This window comes from Haemaphysalis longicornis, unplaced genomic scaffold (genome assembly GCF_048455015.1).
Source record: "Haemaphysalis longicornis isolate Haplotype H1 unplaced genomic scaffold, Haemaphysalis longicornis Haplotype H1 scaffold_4, whole genome shotgun sequence".
NCBI classification, from domain to species: Eukaryota; Metazoa; Arthropoda; class Arachnida; order Ixodida; family Ixodidae; genus Haemaphysalis; species Haemaphysalis longicornis.
Genome location: NW_027526361.1, coordinates 188,414,533 through 188,435,390, shown reverse-complemented (window position 1 = coordinate 188,435,390; position 20,858 = coordinate 188,414,533). Strand labels below are relative to the sequence as shown.

General features: G+C 49.2%; 1 protein-coding gene across 1 annotated transcript in view; it reads right to left on the bottom strand.

Moving 5' to 3' along the window:
* Positions 1 to 20,458, bottom strand: part of LOC144179590 (sodium-coupled monocarboxylate transporter 2-like) — a 203,932-nt gene extending 183,474 nt beyond the window's left edge. The window contains exon 1 of the mRNA XM_077708004.1: positions 20,059 to 20,458. Coding sequence (XP_077564130.1) covers positions 20,059 to 20,205 — 147 coding nt within the window. The 5' untranslated portion in view covers positions 20,206 to 20,458. The remainder of the gene's footprint in view (positions 1 to 20,058) is intronic.
* Positions 20,459 to 20,858: the final 400 nt, after the last annotated feature.

Here is a 20,858-nt window from a genome sequence, read left to right as displayed (position 1 = left end):
TAGTGCAACTCGTCACGGAGGGCGAAGTGTGATACTTGGCGGCGCAGAGCACGCGATCCTCTCCGAAGTGACGCACCTTTAGCGGACAATAAGCCAATCATAGAAGTAATCCACGGACCTTTGCGTTGTCAAGGGACGACAAAAACGGGTCAGTATCAGTGTTGGCAAGGCAGGAAACGTCAGCGGACACTGGGGAGCGCGAAAGGGCGCCGACATCACTGGTCACGGTAAATGACATTGATGTCGTACTCTTGCAGTCGAAGAGCCCACCGACCAAGGCGACCAGATGGATCTTACAGGGAAGACAGCCAACAGAGTGCGTGATCATCTGTGACGACATTAAATGTGCGGCCGTACAAGTACGGGCGGAATTTTCAAAGAGCCAAAATGATAGCCAAGCACTTTTTTCAGTAACTGAATAGTTTGACTAGGCTTTCGTAAGGGTGCAGTTTGCGTACGCCACGACGTACTCGTCAAAACCGGACTTCCGTTGGGCAAGCACGGCGCCGAGACCAATCCCACTAGCATCCGTGTGGACTTCCTTTGGCGCAGACGGGTCGAAATGTCGCAATATAGGCGGGGAGGTCTGAAGCCGACGCAGGGTCGGAAGCGCCTCGTCGCACGACGGCGACCACGCAGAGAGATCGCTGTCACTGCTCAGGAGCTTTGTTAAAGGTGAAATGATGGTAGAAAAGTTGCGAACAAAGCGTCGGAAGTAGGAGCACAAGCCGATAAATCCTTGAAGTGCCTTCATCATGTTAGGCTTCGTAAACTCAGCAACTGCTCGAATCTTGGTTGCGCCCGGAAGAACACCGTCCTTAAATACGATGTGGCCCAGGATGGTGAGCTGGCGTGCCGCGAAATGGCACTTTTTTATGTCCAGCTGTAGTCCGGCGTTGGTGAGACCGATCAAAACTTGCTCTAAACGAACAAGGTGCGTCTGGAAATCCGGCGAGAAGACGACAACATCATCGAGATAGCAAAGACACGTCTTCCACTTTAGCCCCGTCAAATTGCTGTCCATCATGCGTTCGAATGCGGCAGGGGTGTTGCTAATCCCAAACGGCATAACATTAAATTTATAAAAGCCATACGGGGTAACTAACGCCGCTTTTCGCGGTCAACCTTGGTACGCAAATGGTACGCATTGGTACGCAAATCAAGGGATGAGAAAAATTCAGCTCCCTGTAGGCAGCGAAGGGCGTCATCCATGCGCGGGAGAGGATAGACGTCTTTGCGCGTTATGGAATTCAAACGGCTATAGTCAACGCAGAATCGGATGGATCCAGCCTTTTTTCTTACAAGGACCACGGGTGACGCCCACGGGCTCTTTGACGGGCGAATTACACCGCAGTGCAGCATGTCAGCCACTTGGTCTTCAATGGTGCAACGCTCCGCCGGCGAAACACGATACGTTCGTTGACGAAGAGAGCATGTGAGCCAGTGTCAACCGAGTGTGTGACAACAGACGTCCGGCCCAGCGATCGTTGTGCGCAGTCGAAAGATGATTGAAACCGGCGAAGAAGCCTCGTAAGCTGTGTTTGCTGGGTCGGGTCTAAATTACTCTCAATGGAGTTCCGGAAAACATCGGGCGACAATTCGGCTGGCTCGCATTTCGTCGTCCCGAAGGTGGGATGAACTATCCGGTACTTTTGTGACGAGATGACAAGCTCGACAAAGCCGAGTGCTTCGCCGTGCAGGAGGGGGGTGGTATCGCCGATGAGTTTGTGACCACCATGGCACTTGCACGATCATGGACAGTTAGAAGGATGGGAAGTAGCGGGAGACACCTACTTTCCAGAAAGACGTCGGACGGCGTAAAGAGTACAGTTCCATCAGGGACGGATGTGCAACACCGGGAAACGACACGGGAGGAGCGTGGTAAGACGTCTGTGTCTTCAGTGACGACTAACTTCGTGCCGGGAACACGGTGAGAAACCTCTGGCAGCGATGAAAACTCGACTTCAGCGGGAGCGCAGCGGATGACATCCTCATGCCGCGATAGAAAGACCCAGCCCAAAATGACTTCAAGGGAGCAAGATGGCTACACGACGAATTCAAGGGTGTAAACTATATTCTGCATAACGACTCGAGCTGTGCAAGCGGCTAGTGGCCTAATGTGGTGTGCATCGGCGGTTCGCAACTAAAGTCCGGCTATTGGCGTCATAACTTTCCGAATTTAAAGGCAGATTTCGGCATGAATTACAGAAATAGCAGCGCCAGTATCGATGAGTGCATAAATGGGGACACCTTCTATGACTATGTCGATAACATTTTCGGGAGAAAAACGAGGACTTTGACAGTTCGAGGTCGCCGCAGTTCTGGCCTCTGGAACTGCGGCCGCTAGTTTCCCTCCTGTGTGTTGGTAGGGCAGCGTCGCATAGACGACAGCGAGCGACGACGAAGGGAAGATGAGCGGTGGTCGTTGAAGGTGAAAGAACGATCGGATGTCGACGAGGTAAACTGCGGCTGAGATGGGACTTGGCACATAGTATGCGGCACATACGACGGGGCAGAACCGCGACTGTAATATGGACCTTGGTGGGCGTCCTCCGGGAGCAGCATGAGATGGCGGCAATAACGGGCGACATGTCCAGGAATTCGGCAGGCGAAACAGATAGGTCGGTTGTCCTGCGTACGCCACGAACCCGCAAGGTAAGGGCTACACACACTAAAGGGAGGACGTCGTTTGGGCACAGTACTCTGAGCTTGTACGGCGTCTGAGCTTGTACGACAGGCTGAGGTGAGAGTGCTGGCTGCTACGGTATTGTGCGGGGCAACAATGGAGCAGCTTGTAGAGACGATGATCTCATGGCTGTGGCATACGGGATTGGGGCAGCAACCGGCACATGATGCTTGGGCATTGGAAGTGCCTCACCTACCTCTTCCTGTATAACGTGTCTTAGCCAAGGGTTTAAAGTAGACGACGGCTCCGGGCAACACGGAAGAAGGGAGACTTGGCGGGCAACTTCTTTCCGAATGAAACTTTTATTCGCCCGAACAGCGCCGGGTCGTCTCCATAAGTCACAGCCTGAGTGCAAGCTTGTTGGGTGAGAGCCCGCTGCCTTCGCCACTCAACAAAGCTTTGCCACAAATTCACCACGTCAGAAATCCATCTCCGGGTCCTTGGCCAGAAGCGTTTGAAAGACGTCATCGTCTACTCCTTTTAGTATGTGCTTGATCTTGTCGGCTCCCGTCATCGAAGGGTCGACGCGCTTACACAAGTCAGTCACGTCTTCAATGCAACTGGTAAACGTTTCACCAGCTTTCTGGCTTCGCACACGCAGTCGTTGCTCCGTGAAGAGCTTGCCTACAGCAGGGCGGCCGAATGATCCAGCAAAGCGGGTGCGGAAGGCAGACCAGGTAGTAATGCCCGGTGCATTATTGCCATACCACAGCTTGGCTAGCTCGTCAAGGTAGACGCCGATGGTATTAAACAGTTTGGTTTTATCGTCCCAGTGATTGTGCGTACTGACGGGTTCGTAGGATGACACCGTCTTTGACATCACTGTCGTCCAGGCCGCTGAACCTGGCGGGGTCCCGCAGTCGCAACGAGCCAGAGCAGATCACGGGTGCGCCCTGTGCCGCAGCGGGAGACTGACTTGGCTCGTGGGACATCGTGGACAGCGTCCGGTTGTGAAGCCCCAGGGTGGAATCGAACCCCTTGACCTCCACCACTTGTAAAGGAGGCAGTTGAGGCTTACGTAGATTTTTTTGTGAGGGTTTGGCTTACGGCACAACAGTTATATATACAACATCACATTGGTTTCACGCAGACACGTCAGCAGAGACCGGTAATGAGGGCCCCATATCCACCCCTGTAGATCAGGGGTCTCCCAAGATGGAGCTCTGTGCCCCGGAGGTGTTGCAGGCGAGAGGTTTGAAGGGCAGAGAAGGTCCATAGAAGGTCGTGTCGGCGTCGGACGCAGGGACCGTACAAAAGGACAGGTGTCCGCAAACGGTGCGTGATAGCGGGCAGGCCAAGCGTGGGACAACTTTTTCCAAATGGCTGATGCCTGTGCACGGCACATACCCTGATGGTCTCATGTGTCCATTATTCTCGCTACAGTTTATTTATTCAGAATAGCTCTAAAGGCAACTCTAGGCGAGGGTATTACATATTGGGCAAGACAACATCATACAAAGATATGGACAGAAAAACAACACGCATTATAATCAGTAATTAGCTGTAACTAGGAAAAGAAACCATCAATAAAACCTGCAGCCATACCACTTTGTGCAATCGTTAAACAACCAGATAAATTGGGAACACAGCGCGCAAGAGCTCAAGAATTTGTTTCACACTTTTTCGACCATAAAATATTGACCGCAAAAGAAAACAATATAACGTTAACACAAAGAAAAGAGAACATAACAAGTGGAAGCATATCCAGAAATAGATTGCAGCAAGAGCATGAACGACGTATGCAAGCTACTACTCCAATGTATGCAATAGGAAAAACTACAAAAAAAATTCCAGTTAGTGACAGTAGTGTGCAAGATCTGCAAGAATTTATTGGAATCTTTTTCTGTAGCAACATGTACTGGCAAGTCATTCCACTCAACAATGGTGGGCGGTATGAATTATTGTGCGAAACGAAGTGAATGACATTGCGGGCGTTCAACTTTGTTGAGATGATCCCGTCGTAGAAAGTGAGCAGAGGGTCTTACAAAAAACTTTCACGCAGTGATGGGTGGTTATAAAGCTTGTGAAAAAGCGGTAAACGCGCATGTTTACGGCGTAGGGCCAAATCCACTAGTTCAGCACGGTCTTTCAAGATAGTGACGCTGGAAAAGGCAGAATAATCAGAGTAAATAAACCCAGCAACACGATTTTGCAGGGACTCAATATTTATATGACGTAGGCTTGATGATGGTCCTCAATGACGCCAGCATACTCTAATTTAGGGCGAATTCAAGTGGTGAAAGCAATCTTTTTAACTGTGATGGAGCCTGTTTTAAATTACGTTTTAGCAACCGCAGCGAATGGTTAGTGCTTGCGAGAGTAAGGTCGACGGGATGCTGCCATGTTAAATAATGCTGAAAGCGAAGGCCAAGGTACTTGTAAGATGTGAACTCAAGTGGCTCATTATTCAAGGAGCACTAAGTTGGAATATGGTTAGTAGCTTTAGCAATGGACATAAACCTAGTTTTAGAAACGTTTAGCGACATAAGCCAGGATGAACACCAGAGGTTAATATTGTCCAGATCAGATTTCAAGGTTGAACGTTCGGAATCAGACGAAACGGTACGTTATATTACGCGGTTATCGGCAAACAGTCTAACTTGAGAATATAAACAGTTGCGCAGATCGTTAACATAGGAGGGTTGCAAGCTGGGCTAGTTGGAAAGACATTCTTGGATAAAACCAGCGCGAACTCAGACAAAGACGAAGTGCAACACAAGTACAGCCGCTGGTCTAACAACTGAATTTCAATACCAGGAAGGGTGAATATAAATACGCAACACCAATAATAAAGTAATAAAAAAATCGCGCCAATCCACCCCGTGAATGTGGTTGGAAAGCAAAGCTGTAAACGGCACCCATAACGATTACCCATGCGACGTCACTTAAATTCACTCACATCACTCTACAAATAGCAAAACCAGAGAGAAGTGATAATGCACTTAACCAAACCATTTATTACTTCAAAGATATATTCTTTGTAAGGTTAAATCAATGCATGATGCATGAACGGTGTTTGGTTCAGTTGTGTTGGTGTAGCACAAGAGTGGAAACTTTTTTTATAAAATTAAAGTAAGCTCCAATTCGGTGTTGGACGATCTGACTTATCCGTCTCTGTGCCGCGGACGCAGGCGACGAGATTTGCGGCAGAGAATGAGGAGGAGGAGGAAGAAATACTTTTGTTCAGATTTCTGAACGGCCCAGAGTGCAGCCCTGGGGAGCGATTCCTTCTTCTGTGGGGCCCATATGCAGTCCGCGCGGCCTGTGTTCTGTCCACCTGCTGAAGCTGGGTAGGTAAAGAGGGCCTGGACAGCAGCATCTCCCATTGCTCTTGTTGGGTAGTTGACGGAAAGAGAGGAGAGTGCTCAGGGCTAAAGTCGCACACCCCGATTACGGGGCGCAATGTTCCTACTCTGAGAAATATTTACATTCAGCGTCGTAGCGATTCGGATGCATTAAGTGAAGACGCGTAGGCTGTGGGAAGGAGCCCGGATTATATGAGCCGCAGGGTAGTTTGTTGTTCTCTGGAAAGGTCAGGGTAAGGCGAAGGTACGGTCTGTCTCAGAAGGCGATAATGCTGGATTATCTCCATGAACGTGACAAGCGGGTGACTGTCCTCGTGCAGCTCCATAGCACGGGAGGTAAAAGCGCAGACTTGTTGGGTGGGCGTATTTGTTGCCCTCCATTGAAGCGTGAGGGAGTGTCCAGATGAGTTGAATGGAACCGTGCGGGCAGTGGGTTTTTAGCACGCGCAGCGCAGGTCAGGACACCCAACCCGACTGGTAATTCCAGTAGGCTTGGTGGGAATCGGTTACTACCCTCCGAACCCCTGGTTGAGCGAGAGCCAAGGTGATAGCTGCCTCTTCTGCTGCCGTCATTTCTTGGGTCCTAAGAGAGGTACACACAAGGAGGTTGGTTCTGGAGGTAGCCACGATGATGGCGCATTGCTGCCCTCGATGTTTGGAGGCGTCTGTGTAGATAACTGCATGCTCCCCACCGAGGGTGGTGTTTAGCGCTTGAACCCGTGCTTTTTGGTGACCCTCGTCATGTGAGGGGTTCATATTTCTAAGCAAAGGGGGCATCTTTAGTTTTAGTCGTCAAACGTCTGGGAGTACGTCAAGCGGAGTGACATTCTGGGCTGCCCAGCCAATCTGGTGAAGCATGCGGTTACCCACCGCAGTTCTGAGTCGGACCTTCTGGTTAGAAAGATGGCCTTCTATCAGCTCTTCCACCGTGTTGTGGAGCCCCGTGCTAAGCAGCCTCTGTGTGGACGCACTCATGAGAAGACCAATGGCCTGCTCGACCGCCTTTCTAATCATTATCTAAAGCATCTTTATGTCTTCATTGTCCAGAAGAAGACAGGGGGTTGACGTAAGTGACTCTCGAGAGGACAAAAGCTTCAATTAATCGACAGGTACCGGATTCCTTTAGGCCTCGCTTCTTGGTGGCAACTCGCCTGATCATGTGTATGATTTGATTAATGTTGTTTTTGAAGCGCTGCAACGAGACGTCACTCTTGGTGTTAGCCTCGAGATGTAGGCCCAGGATCTTGATGCTGGTGCTTCGAGTGATGACCTGGCCATCAAGGAGTATTTGAATGTATTCCTTGGTTTGGCGTGAGGGCGGACAACAAGGAGCTGTGATTGTTTACGTGAACACTGGAGGCCACAGGCTTTAGCACATTGGCGTACTAGGAGTGAGATGCCATGCATTGGTGTGGGCTTCCTTTAATTTTTGTAACTTTTAGGACATGAGCAAGGTGCGCACAGGGCCGCTAGACGGGCGTGAGTGGTCGCGTGACGCTTTCACGTGGCATTCAGTGAGAACGCAGGGGGTAAACCCGTAGATGTGCTTGGTGAGTACACCACCTGTCTTGCCCGCCTTCGCGTGGGCTTGTAGCTAAATCGGTAAGACAACGGGCTCTCGCTTTGTTAGTCTATTGGTTCCAGGTTCGATTCCCGGCGGTGCCAGTAGGTTATTTTATTTGTTCGCTGGAGTTTACTGGTGACACCAACGGTCGTGAAAGAACCCTTGGGGGGTAGAGGTAGAAAGCTTTGCTTTAAAAGACATTGCGCATGGTCGAAACAAGTTTACAAAGGTCACGGTGATACCACAACATGATATACACATGTTACAGTCAACTCGGGGACTGATTTCAACGCCAGGACCTGTTTGAACTCGTCATCGTGCACCGGAGGACAGCATTTTTGCTTCTGTGAGTGCTTTTTTCGCCGAATCTCGGACTCTTTCCGCTAATAGGTGTGCTAAGCCTACTTCGAGCGCTGTATGAGCAGCTCGAGCGCGCCCAATGTCGGACTCGACCGTCGCCGCTGGGGACCGCTCTGCGGACTCAGCGAGCCTGAACGCAAGTGAACCTGAAGATATGATGGCCGAAGAATCAAGTCAGAGAGATCATGAGGAGCTCACATCAGACTCCATCACGGATTCAACGTGGATCGACGTCGTCAACAGGGCCCAGCGACGACGCCAGTGGAAAGCAGCGCACAAGGTAGCCGTAACGACATCCACTGCAGCGCCATCGCACCAGCCTCTACGCAGATCCGCACCCAAGCCAAGTCCGTTTCCCAGGGACGATTATAAGCTAGTTTTACGTCCCCAGGGTGGCCTGAAAATTTCCAATGTAGACTGGGCTGAAATTTCTCTCGCCTTGCTCAACTCCGTCAATTTCACTTGGCGGCAGGCCATTCTAAAAGTTCGTTTTGACGCCAAACAGAACACTGCAACAATTAGCACTCCGTTCGAGAACGCAGCGAAGGCTTTGAACCAAGTGAAGCAAATTAAGTTGGGCAACGTAAGCCACCCCGTACAAGTCTATGGCCTCACTCCTGATGACTCGGTCAAAGGGCTCATCCGAGGAGTGCCGCTACGTTTCTCGGAGGCGGAACTCTTGCAAAATATAGATTAATCCAAGCATGAAATCTACGCATGCAGACGATCGGGTCAATCTAACCTGGTGGTCATCACATTCGCTGGCGGCAAAGTCCCTTATTACATAACCCTTTTCGGAGCAGAATACCCGTGCTCACTGTACAAAAAGACGGTTCCGGTCTGCGACGTCTTCCATGAAGTCGGACATAGGGCGACCGCATGTCCCCAGCAAAATGTGAATGCGTGCCACCGGTGCGGCTTACGGGATTCCCAGGCTGGCCATGCCTGTCAACCCCACTGCATCCTCTGTGGAGGCTCCCACCTGACAGCTTCCAAGGGCTGCCCGAAACGCTTCAGGGTACCGTTTGTGCTGAAGCAACGAGAGTCTGCGAAGCGCCGTTTGGAAGAGTGGACCACGAGGGCCGACCTGGATCCACAGCACAGAAGTCGAGGTCGCTTCAGTACCCACTTCCAAAGAAGGGAAAGCCGTTCGGGTTCCAGGTCTACTTCCAGGAACAGGAGATCCATGCCAGGCACGTGCGATAGGCAGACCTTCCAACATGCACAGGCCGCAACAGGTCTACAACTCCGCAGCGAAGGCCGTCTCGGGACCGGTCACCGGCGGGCACGGATTCCACAGCTTCGGGCAGCAGCAGCAGCAGCACCCGGCGGGTGTCGAGGTCGATATCCAAGTCCCGGAACCCCACGCCAGCGAGGAGCAACCCCAAACACGTTGGCTGGGCAGATCGATCTCCCATCGCATACCAGAGCGAGTTTCCCCCGCTAGGGCAGGAAAGTAAACAACGCTGTCAAGAATGCGTGCAACGTAAGTCCCTGATAGCGAAACAGACGGAGCAAATAGAGAAACAAAACCAGTTGATCAGTTCTCTGTTAGCCAGGGTGGAGGCTGTAGAGCATAGACGCCAAGATGAAAACGACATGAGGCGCAAGGTGGCCAAAAGGGACATCTTGCCCGAATCGCCAAAGCAAGGCGATGAGACTACAACTACGCCTACCGAGGAGGAACTCACGTCGGCGAGCCCTATGCAGGAAATCAAAGATATAGTATCACAGCTCGCAAGCCAGGTGTCGCAGCTGATGGCGCAAATGACGCAATTGAGCTCGAGGGTAGCCAAGATGGACACCTTGGAGGCGAACGTGAATCAACTTTTACTTGCTCACAAAACCAGGAAAGGGGTGCCTTATGTGAAGACAAGTGCGGAAGGGAACCTCACCGCGATGGATCACAGCCTGAGCCAAGATGGAGCACCGAACTAAGAAAAAAGAGGACGTCACGGTAGTTCTTCAGTGGCACTGCCGTGGCATCAGAGAAAAGTTGGGGGAGTTGCAGCAGTACGTAGAATCTCTCGAGTACAAGCCATATTTAATAGCTCTGCAAGAGACAAATAAAAGACCCAGACTCCCCGGATTTGTAACGTATACAGATCCTACGGAGGGAAGCACTGCCGTCCTAGTGCGTAACACCATCGCAGCTACCCAACACTTCACTGACCAGAAGGGCTGTGAGCACACCCTGATTGAGCTAAATAGCAGAAGTATCGGAAGCGCAGACAATGTGTTTGTGCTCAATGCGTATTGCCGACCAACCAAGAAAGGTCTAGATATCGCCGGTACAATTCAAGACGCCGCGACGAAGGCAGGCTCTCGACCATTGCTTATCCTGGGGGACTTTAACGCTCCTCACACGACGTGGGGATACAAATTTTGTTCTAACAGGGGAAGAACATTGGCGAACCTGATTGAACACTTTGACCTCGCCCTCCTCAGCGAACCATTCACTCCTACCCGTACAGGCACAAGCACCTCAAGGGACACCACACCAGATTTATCATTCCTAGCTGGAACCCTCGATGTTACATGGCACAATTCGGGAGTGAACCTGGGCTCAGACCACGACCTACTATGTATCACTATCAAAGGACCGGCGTTTAAGGCGAGGATGGGGACAGCACGGATCACGAACTGGGACAAGCTAAGAAAAGAGCAGGAAGACCGTTCAGAGGAGGAGGTGGAGGACCGGCCGTACGAGAACTGGGAGAAAGAGCAGCTGGCGCTGGTGGACAAGCACACGCAGAAGATTGCCACGACGCACCAGAATCCATGCATCGACGCACGACTGGCGCACCTGTGGGAAGCCAGACGCAGCCTCACGAAGCGTTGGAAGCGGCAGCGACATAATAGGAAATTGCGGAAGAAGATTAATGAAATTAGCAGGAAAGCAGCTGAGTATGCCGCCGAGCTGTGTAAAGAGAGTTGGCTCAGCCTCTGTGACGATCTGCGCGGGACACTCTCTACCCGTAAGACTTGGCAATTGCTCCGCCATCTCATAGACCCACTGGCCAGCAAAAGCGCTACCAACCGAAGCCTGGCGCGCACATTAAGAAACTACGAAGGAGGTGCGAAGAAACTAATGGAAGACCCCAAAGACAGGTACCTGAATACGGAGAAGAGTGTGGAGCAACCTGGGCCGTACAGAGGCACCTCTAATGAAGTCTTGGACAGGCCTTTCATCGACTCTGAATTACGAACGGCCATTTCTGAAAGTAATAGACGCAGTTCCCCAGGGCCGGTCACTATTACTTACAGACTCCTCAACAACCTGAGTGACAAATCCAGACAAGAGCTCCTTGGACACATGAACAGTGCCTGGGAAAGCGGCGTTTTGCCAGGCAGCTGGAAGGAGGCGGAAGTCCGGTTCATCCCCAAGGCTGGGAAGTCACCACACATAGATAACTTACGGCCGATCTCCCTTACGTCCTGCGTGGGCAAGGTTATGGAAATAATGGTGTTGAATAGGCTGCAAAAACATCTGGACAGAACTGATCAGATGCCGGACTCTATGTTCGGATTTCGGAGGCACCTAAGCACGCAGGACGTACTGCTGCAACTGAAGGAAGACGTCATGAAACAAGCCACCAAGCAATCGCCTAGAGCAATCTTGGCGTTGGACCTCAAAGGAGCGTTTTACAACGTCTCCCACGCTAGCATCCTAGCCAACCTTCAGGGCACAGGCTGCGGAGAGCAGGCATACAACTATGTGCGGGATTTCCTGACAGGCCGCAGCGCTCGAATCAAGGTGGGGGAAGAGGTATCTGCACCCATAGTGTTGGGAAGTAAGGGGACCCCACAGGGATCCGTCCTGTCGCCTCTTCTCTTTAATATGGCACTATTAGGCCTGCCCAAGGCGCTCGGGGTAGTCGATGGTTTGGGGCACGCGCTCTACGCCGACGACATTTCGCTCTGGACGACGAAGGCGGGCTCCTTAGGGTGGATTCAAGATACGCTGCAAGCAGGCGCAGATGTAGTTAGTAAATACGCGAAGGAGTCTGGACTACGATGTTCGCCTCAAAAATCTGAACTGGTGGTTGTCCGCCCTCGGGCGCCCAAGACACAGAAGGAAGACGTGAAGGTGGTCATAGAGGGCGAAGACATCGTTCCAGGGCCCAGTGTTAAGAATCTGGGGCTCACCATCCAGGCAGACAACAAGGCCACTACGTCTGTGCGCAAGCTTATGCACTCCTCAGGACAGATCCTGCACATGCTTCGGCGGGTGGCAACAAGGTGGAGAGGACTGAAGGAGAACGACACCCTGAGGCTGGTACAAGGCTTTGTGGTGTCAAGAATAACGTACGCCACACCTTACCTCCTGATGAACAAAGGAGAAAAGAGCCAGGTGGACACAGTAATACGCTAGGCGGTGAAACAAGCCATCGGAGTTCCCATAAGTGCGTCGACGGACAAGCTCCTCCAGATGGATCTACACAATACAGTGGACGAGCTGGTTGAGGGCCACCTATCCAGCCAAAAACAGAGGCTGAGTCACACTAAGGCGGGCCGCCGTATCCTGGGTAGAATCGGCTGGAGCGTGGCAGAGCTAACCGATCGAGAACAGCTTGCGGACAAATGGCTAGACGCAATCAAGACCAAGCCTCTCCCGAAGAACATGAATCCGGCTCACCATGGCGGCAGGCGTGAGGCTAGGGCTCGTGCCCTCAACAGGCTACTGGAGAGCGAAGACGGTGTCGTCTTCACGGACGCCTCGAAAAACAAGGGGACGACTAGAGCAGTGGCGGTGGTGACAACTAAGCGCGAGCTGCTTACAAGCGCATCGTTTCAAGTCAGAGATGTGGAAGAAACGGAAGAGTTGGCAATTGCCCTAGCCCTGACCCTTCCGGGAATTTCCAAGGTTGTCACCGACTCACAGCAGGTGTACAGGAACTTCCAGTCAGGCTGGGTGTCCCGGCGGGTACTTCGCATCCTGAGGGACAAAACACCTCCAGAGAGCCAAGTTGAATTAGTATGGGTTCCAGCCCACTCCTTGGTGGAGGGCAATGAGTTTGCCCACCGACAGGCCCGCGCGTTAACGTACCGGGCAACGGCTGAGGAGGAGGCCAGAGGTGAACCTATGGTTACCTACAGAGAGATAGTGCGGCACTATCGAGAGGATAGGCAGAAACTTCCTGCCCCGCCCCCAGAACTCACGCGGGAGCAGCAAGTACTGTATCGACAGATTCAGTCAGGATCTTTCCCTCACCCTCGCTTACTGAACAGCATGTTCCCAAATCAGTACGACAAGACCTGCCCGTTATGCAAGCAGCTCGGTACTCTTCGCCACATGATAGGAGAGTGCGACGACAGCCCAAAACACCCACCCCTCATCAGCAACTCCTCCACTAAGAACCCCACCCTTACCCCTAGCGAGTGATGGGAGATCTTGCTGTCCAGCCCCGCCTTGGAGGATCAGCTACGGCTGGTTACCAGGGGCCAGGTGGCGAAGACAGCATATGGAATCCTGTGAAGAGGGATCCACTCTCATCCAGCGCGTTTTGCGCTGACATGCTGTGCAATTAAAGTTGTTCCTCCTCCTCCTTACAGTCAAGGCACACGCAGATATGCAATCTCTTTAGGATGGAGACACGCTTGTTTGGCCTACACACTTATCACCTCGTTCTGCTATGTGGAATGCCTCCATGATTTCGCGGGATGTTTGATCATGGTGCCTAAGTAAAATATTAGTGGCAGGAAAATTAGGTTTGCATTGCCTGCATTTAGCACAATGCGAAGAAAGATGAGATAATAGAGGGCCTTTCGATGATAATTCATGTTCTCACAAACGCACGTTGATACAGCGGCCAGTTTGCCCAACATAATTAAGTTCAGCCACAGGGTAAAGGAATGCTATACACAACTCCCGTTGCGCATGCGACATACCGGTTCTTGTGGTTGACACTACAACCAACCCCCTTCTTATCACGTCCCTGCTCTATCCCATCTCCGCTCTGTCCTTGTGTTGCACTTCCTTCGTCTTTGTCTTAGTTCGCGCTGGTTTTATCCAAGAATCGTTAACATAGACACGGAAATTAAATTTTATACTCGATCAACTTCTGTGGTGAGCTTTGAAAGGGCTGATTCTGGTAGAGATCGAACACGTACGTTCATTCTCAATTTATTTTTATGGTATTTTGATGAGTTATGTGCGCACGACATAATAGTCCAAAAGAAGTTAATCTTCCTCTAATTTCGTACTTAGTTAAAAAAATCGTATGCGTGTTGCGAATGACACCCTGCTTTTGGTGTCTGCAGTTCTATTCAACTTTGTGTTCACGCAAGGAAAGGCGTATAGGAGTAGTGTTTCATAATTTGTTTCAAGCCAAAAATATCCAAACGGTAGCATGCATACAGAAAACATTGCATACTGCAACGAATAAAACATAATAGATATGTAACAGGTCGAGATTGAAAGCGTAAGGCTCTCAACTGCTCCCATGCGAACTTGAGGCTCGGCCGCATGTGTACACACCCTCCTCCAGCTTTAGGGTGTAACATGGAATTTCTTGCACGCCCCTCGAAAGCACCACCAGGCATGCTTTACACTCTAACCGTCCAAGTGTCCACATTTTCTCACTTTCAGCAGCGTCCATGGCTGCGCTTTACTCCTTTTTGGTTACGGAAATTGACACTCAGGGAAAACAATTTTTGTACCCTGGTAATCCCATTTACTGAAAGGATGCCCACAAAGGGTAACTTTTTTACCGCGTCGTTTTATTAATTAGGTTATTTATTTCATCATCACAATCATCGTCACCACCAGCCTATCTACGCCCACTGCAGGGCAAAGGCCTCTCCCATGGATATCCAATTAACCCGGTCCTGCGCTAACTGCGACCAATTTTTCCCCGCAAACTTCTTGATCTCATCTGCCCATCGAACTTTATGCTGCCCCCTGCTACGCTTGCCTTCCCTAGTGATCCAATCTGTTACCCTTAATGACCAACGGTTATCGTGACTTGGCATTACATGTCCTGACCACGCCCATTTCTTCTTAATTTCTACTAATAGTATGTCCTCAACACGCGTTTGTTCCCTGACCCCTATCATCTTCCGTTTCATTGCTCGCTGATTCGTCCTCAATTTAAGTTGAACCCTTTTAGTAAGCCTCCAAATTTCTGCCCCAGATGTGAGTACCGGTAAGATGCAGCTGTCATATACTTTCTTTATAAGGGGCAATGGTAGGCTGCCATTCATTATCTGCGAATGTCTGCGACTCCACCCCATTCTTATCCTTATTTACTTGATCCCTACTTTGCCTTTGCAGGCATTACAGCATTATACATAAAAATAAGCATCAGATATGAGACCAAACAACAATAAAATTACAGAAAACGCGGTAAAAATCATCAGTAGAAACAATGTATAAACTCATAGGTGGAAGATCTTCCACTCTCGTATTTTTTTAGCAAAAAATGAATAGCGCAAGGCGTCACTTTTACAAGGAAGTTAATAATTTACTATAAGATTGTGGTCCCTTCTTTTGGATGTGCAGTAATGTGCTTGGATATACTTCTCCTGGTCGATTCCAGTTTTTAATGGTAGATATTATTAAGAAATGTCAGCCAGAGGTTTAGTCTGAGATGTTCCAAGTCTTACCATTTAGGTTTATTTTGCTTTTTTTTTCATACTAATTGGATGAGCCCAATTACCTAAAGCGAATCGCACTGCGCTATCCTGTATTTTTTAAAGCGTATCGGCTAGCTCGTTGGCATAAGGTTCCAAGCAAACATATCGATGTCCAACCAGATGGTAGTTGCCCTCCATCGAAGCACTGTTACATCCAACGCAATATAATTTCTGATCTGAGCGCACGCGAGGGCCATTCATGAGTTCAACAGCCTAACTCCATTTATCCAAGGAGGACAGCAATGGAAGAGTTACCAGTCTCGGATAGCACATGCAAAATTGCAGCACTACCGGACTCCGGTCATGAAGTATGCCATCCTTTACTCTGTCGACCCGCTGTGTATGGTTCGTATACCACACCATTTATATGGAGAAGCGGTGCACCATCTGTTTAACGGAGTGGATACTAAGATATTGCAAATGCATTAGTCGAAGTCCCAAGACCACACGGAGGGTTCAAGAAGGAAAATTTGGGGGCATAAACGGCACTCGGGAACCTCTTGCGGAGGTTTTTATCCTGCATTGGGCATGAATCATCTCTTCATGATGATGATGATGATGGGGATTATGATGAAGGCTAACAGGGGCTATTGGTCAAGCCTTTCACTCGCAGTAACAAGGAGAAGAAGAAAATCATGCGACGATAACGGGATCTGACGATGTGAACGAGGGGACCCGATCACACCTTGGGATACGTTTCTGCTGTCGGTGCGGTCTCAAGTGCGGTGGACAAACGTCCGCCTTGGGGGCAGTAGGGCTACTTTAGGCCAACTGTTGTATGCCTCAAACGATGATGCCAGTGTATTACTTTTCGGCTGGGTGACGAAAAGGAACGACAGATGTTACCCGCTGGTTGCAAGGTTCAATTTTTCCCAAGTGTAACCAAGCTCAGAAAACGCGCGCAGTTGTCCAAAAAAGGAAAAATTCTGAATAACCAAAAACATTTTCACAGTTTGTCTTAAATAAATTTTTGTTTAAATGTATAGCTCTGTTAACGGTTCCATGCAAATATATCCACGTGACGACTTTCTGAAGACTCGCTGCGGGAACCTTTGGTTGAACTGACCTAAATGTTAGCCTGCCTTAGGAAAACGGGAAAGGGATTCATATCGCTAGGTACATCAGCAAATTTCGGCCAGTTTTCTCTCCTTATTTACCTTGCACTGCGTAAATGCCTAACCGCGGCAAGCATGGCCGGCGAACTGGCGCGACAAATGTGGTTGCGCCCAGTGATAATTATCCCGCCCCTATAGAGTTCGTTCACAACTCCATTACGCCCCTAACAGTATCAAAGCAGATAAATTAGTATACTAAGAATATCGCAACTTTTAAGCCAACGTATCTGAAGAGCAGGCTTGCATGTTTAAACGCTTTGCTTCAACTGTATGTTCAAACACGCAGCAGATACCGCTGCAGGGTTTCCTTCACGTCCTTCTAGACATCGCTCGGGCCCGAAAGTGATGCATCAACGGACAGATCACCTGTCCCAAGCGTAAGCAGAGTTCTCTCTACCGGCCTTTATACGGCCGGTAGAGATAAACTAACCCTTAGCGACATGCATTACGGTTTAGCCGTCAGAAAAATGTGAAACTGCCGGTATGTTTTTGATACCCAAACTTTCACTCAAAAACCATAAACAACTTCATCTCATAACTAGATAAAAAATTAGGTATGTTTCAGATAACCAAAATTTCTCTTGAAAACCACAAACAACTGGACCTCATAACTAGTTAATAAAAAAGTTCGTGTCAATTTGCAAACCCTCCATCGCAAACGTGACCACCGTTTCCTAACCATTGCTGCGCTAGAAAACGTATACACTATATTGCGATCTGTAGCCCTTATATGTTATGGTAACAGCTTCAGTTTTGCTTTAATAAACAGTTTAACTAGAAGAAAACGTAAATCCAAGTACACCAACTTGACGCGCCGAGCATTTGGAGTGTCAAGTGGGTGTTCTTGAACCGCTCAGGAGGTGTACTTGAAAGCCACTTGAACCGCTCAGCCAGCATTCGCGTTACCCGCCGTAGAGGGGGAAATGCGAAAGCTGGCTGAGTGGTTCAAGTGGGATCATTGCGATTGTAACCCACAAAAATGCCCTTAAAAGTCGCGTGTACAATTGCACACGCCGTGTCGCAAACGGCCAAAAGCGAAACTAAAAGCTGGAAAACGTTTTGTTCTAAATGAAAGGGCGTAGGTTTTATAGCTTTCTTGGATTTTTGATGAATAAATAATTTGAACTGGCATTTGCCTCATCGCTCACCTACGGTTTTTTGTGACAATGAAGAACAGGTCACAAAAGCTCCCAAAGCGAGCCTGTGCAACATTCTCGGGTTTAGTCTATCATCACCATCCTCCTGCATACCTGTCTTGATTGGCTTTTACTTTCGTCACAAAGGTTTGAAGCAACCATGAATGGTTTCTTTGAGGTCAACCGGGCATGGCAGTTCTCCGGACCGAATGGTCTGGGTGACCCCCATGGCGTAGCGTTCCATTTATGTACTACAGTCTGGGTGCAGGTTTAGAACATAGTCGTGAAATTGACAAATGCAGTAGAGGGCCGTCTCGCTCGAAGCCGATTGTGTAAACAATCTCTCGTTTAGGCAGTGGCTTTTGCACACATGTGCGCTAGTCATAAGTAGGTACGGCCTTCTCTCGGGTTCTCCATCATGCATCGTTTGACGGGACTTGTACGGACAAAACAAATCAGGAAAATCGAAACTGAAATAAAGCGTACCGCATGTGCTGAGTCATCATACTTTAGTATGTTGGAAAGGACGGGTTTGTTTTCTTCAAAAATCCTTTCATCAGGAAAGGTTGCCGCATAGATTTATAATACATTTTGTACATTTCTTCTTCGGTGCTTTCTTTAGAAAAGCGCTTCCACAAGATCCATTTATCCCCACCACCATGCTTCATGCTTCGTTATTTCAGCAATCATACCTCCTGAAGGTGAAGAGAAAGGGCAATGCCCGTTTTTAAGCTTTTGGCATTTTCTGTGTCAGCAAGCAACTGTTGCGGATGTGAGCAGTATATTTGTATAGAAGAAAGTTTATTCTATCGACATGGGTCAGCTCGAATTTACACGGTAGTGTGTGTCCCTTTAATGCTTCCTGTTTGTTCTTTGTTTCCCGCTTGTTGTCCAGCCTTGGATATATCGTAGCGGTTACATCGCAAACGTCTTTTAATGACGCACGCAAATAGAATTCCGTCCAACCGACGCCGAAAAGTGATTGAACGCAACTTTAAACTTGGAAAGGAATGCAGACGGTTTGATGACGTCTTTCATCAAACCGCCTGTCTTCTCTTTCCAAGTTTAAAGCTGCGTTCAGTCATTGTTCTGTGCGTATGAAGTACGATGAAATATGAAATATGGAATCATTCTCTGGGTGTGAAATCTTTCCCAGTAGAAACGGCCCCAAATGTCCTGCCCGTACTTATGCTTCTTCCTAACGTTACCCGTTGAGGTCTTACATCGTCAAGCCGTAAACAGGGCTTGCATTACAATCGGTATTTTCATGCAGTTACATACTTACATAGTTGCATATATTTACATAGTTGCATACACCTGTGTATAGTTACCTAATTGCACATACAGCGATGTGTTTAATACTGCATTTTTTTCATCTTCCCACGTACTCACTCGCGGCCAATGCATTCTGTAGACTCAGCTTTCGGCGAAATAGATGGGGCCAATAAATGCGTAGCGGTAATGTAAACCAAAGCCCTCCAAAGTGTAATGTGGATCGTTTGGTGGCAGTTAGTGATAATTGTTGAAGAATAAAATCATCTTGAATGTATTATTTTCGGTTGTCCCAGCATTTCACTACAATTTAGTGTTTTTCGTGTACAGAACGACATTGCAGTTTTAACACGTAGTACTCTCTCTGCGCAGCTCTATTACATATATTTCACTCGCCAGCTTCTGTAACTCTTTTCATTTTTTTTATTTCTAATGAAGCAACTTTTTCAGGCAACATTATTCTCCCCGTAGGTCGCTACCATTATGCAAACTTGGTTTGGAATTCCCCAGCTCCGCTTACAGTGGCACCCGGAAAAGTGTGAAAAGCAAGCTTCCGTGCACCTAGCTTTTTTTTCTTCCTTCTTCGCTCACTGTGTTTAAGTGCACTCAAGCAGGTCAATTTCAGGCAAAATATATAGACAGAAGGAGATATTTTATTTAAAATGGTAATGCCATTCCTGCTATTACAGGGCTTGCACCACCAGGTGGTGACGTCTGCGGTAAAGTGATGGGAGTATAGGGAACTGCGGGGGTAGCAGTGATTGGGAAAAGAAAAATACCTGAGAAGTAGTTTTGTGTGGATTTTGTTATGTAAAGTGAGGTTTGCTGTTCATGCTTATCCTTCAGGCATCGAAACAGCAAAAAGCGACGCGTGTGTTTCAATTACAGTGCGTCCATAACCGTGCGTAGTGTGTGCCTCCGTCACAGAGCGCTCCGAGGTTCAGGTCTTCGTGTATCGGGAAATAGAGGAAGGATTCCTTACCTGCAGCTGCCTGTTTCCCACGAGGAACTCCTTGTTGTTGGTGCTGCGGCGGTCCTTCCACGCGAAGTAGACGCCGATGAACGACGACAGCCCCAGGACAGCCACCAGGACACAGTAGTCGGCCGCGTGGAATAACTGCACCGCCATCGTGTGTAGCACACTCTTCGACCACGTCCAGCACTATCGACGCTTCAGGGACGCAGACAATAAGTATTTTAGCTCCCGTGCATGCATATGCTCGATCTCTTTTGGCCTGGCGTTATCTTCGCGGCACCAAGCAAACTAGAGCGACGAGTGACTGAGATTTTCTTGCATCTCTTTTCTCCACTGTGGAATGAAACAGTGGAGCGAACGGACGAGATATCGCGGAGACTGCGGCCGCGTGCCGTCGCACAAGCGGTAGGGCGCAGAGTGCGACCACTGGGGGCGTTGCGAAAAGTGGTTGTGTGACGTCAGCTAAAGGATTGTCGCATCTGTCGTCTGGCATGTGCACTCAGACTGGTTTCCACAGCTGGTCGTCCGACTTTCCCGCACAGATTTTATATGGGCGAAATCTTTCTTGTTATAGTATAAGGTTCCAAATTGCTAAACACCCACAAGCCGTGTCTTGCGGCATTGTTGTTTTGTTATTAAAACTCCGGAGGAAGCAACACCTGTTTTGCAACAGCCCGCGTGAATGATGGATAGACGAATGTGCATGCGTACTTCTGCATCTTAGAACTCCTTCAAGCAAGAAAAGCCATTTGCTGCTTCCCGACAACAGAGATAGTGCACGACCCGATGTAAAAGAACAAAAATAC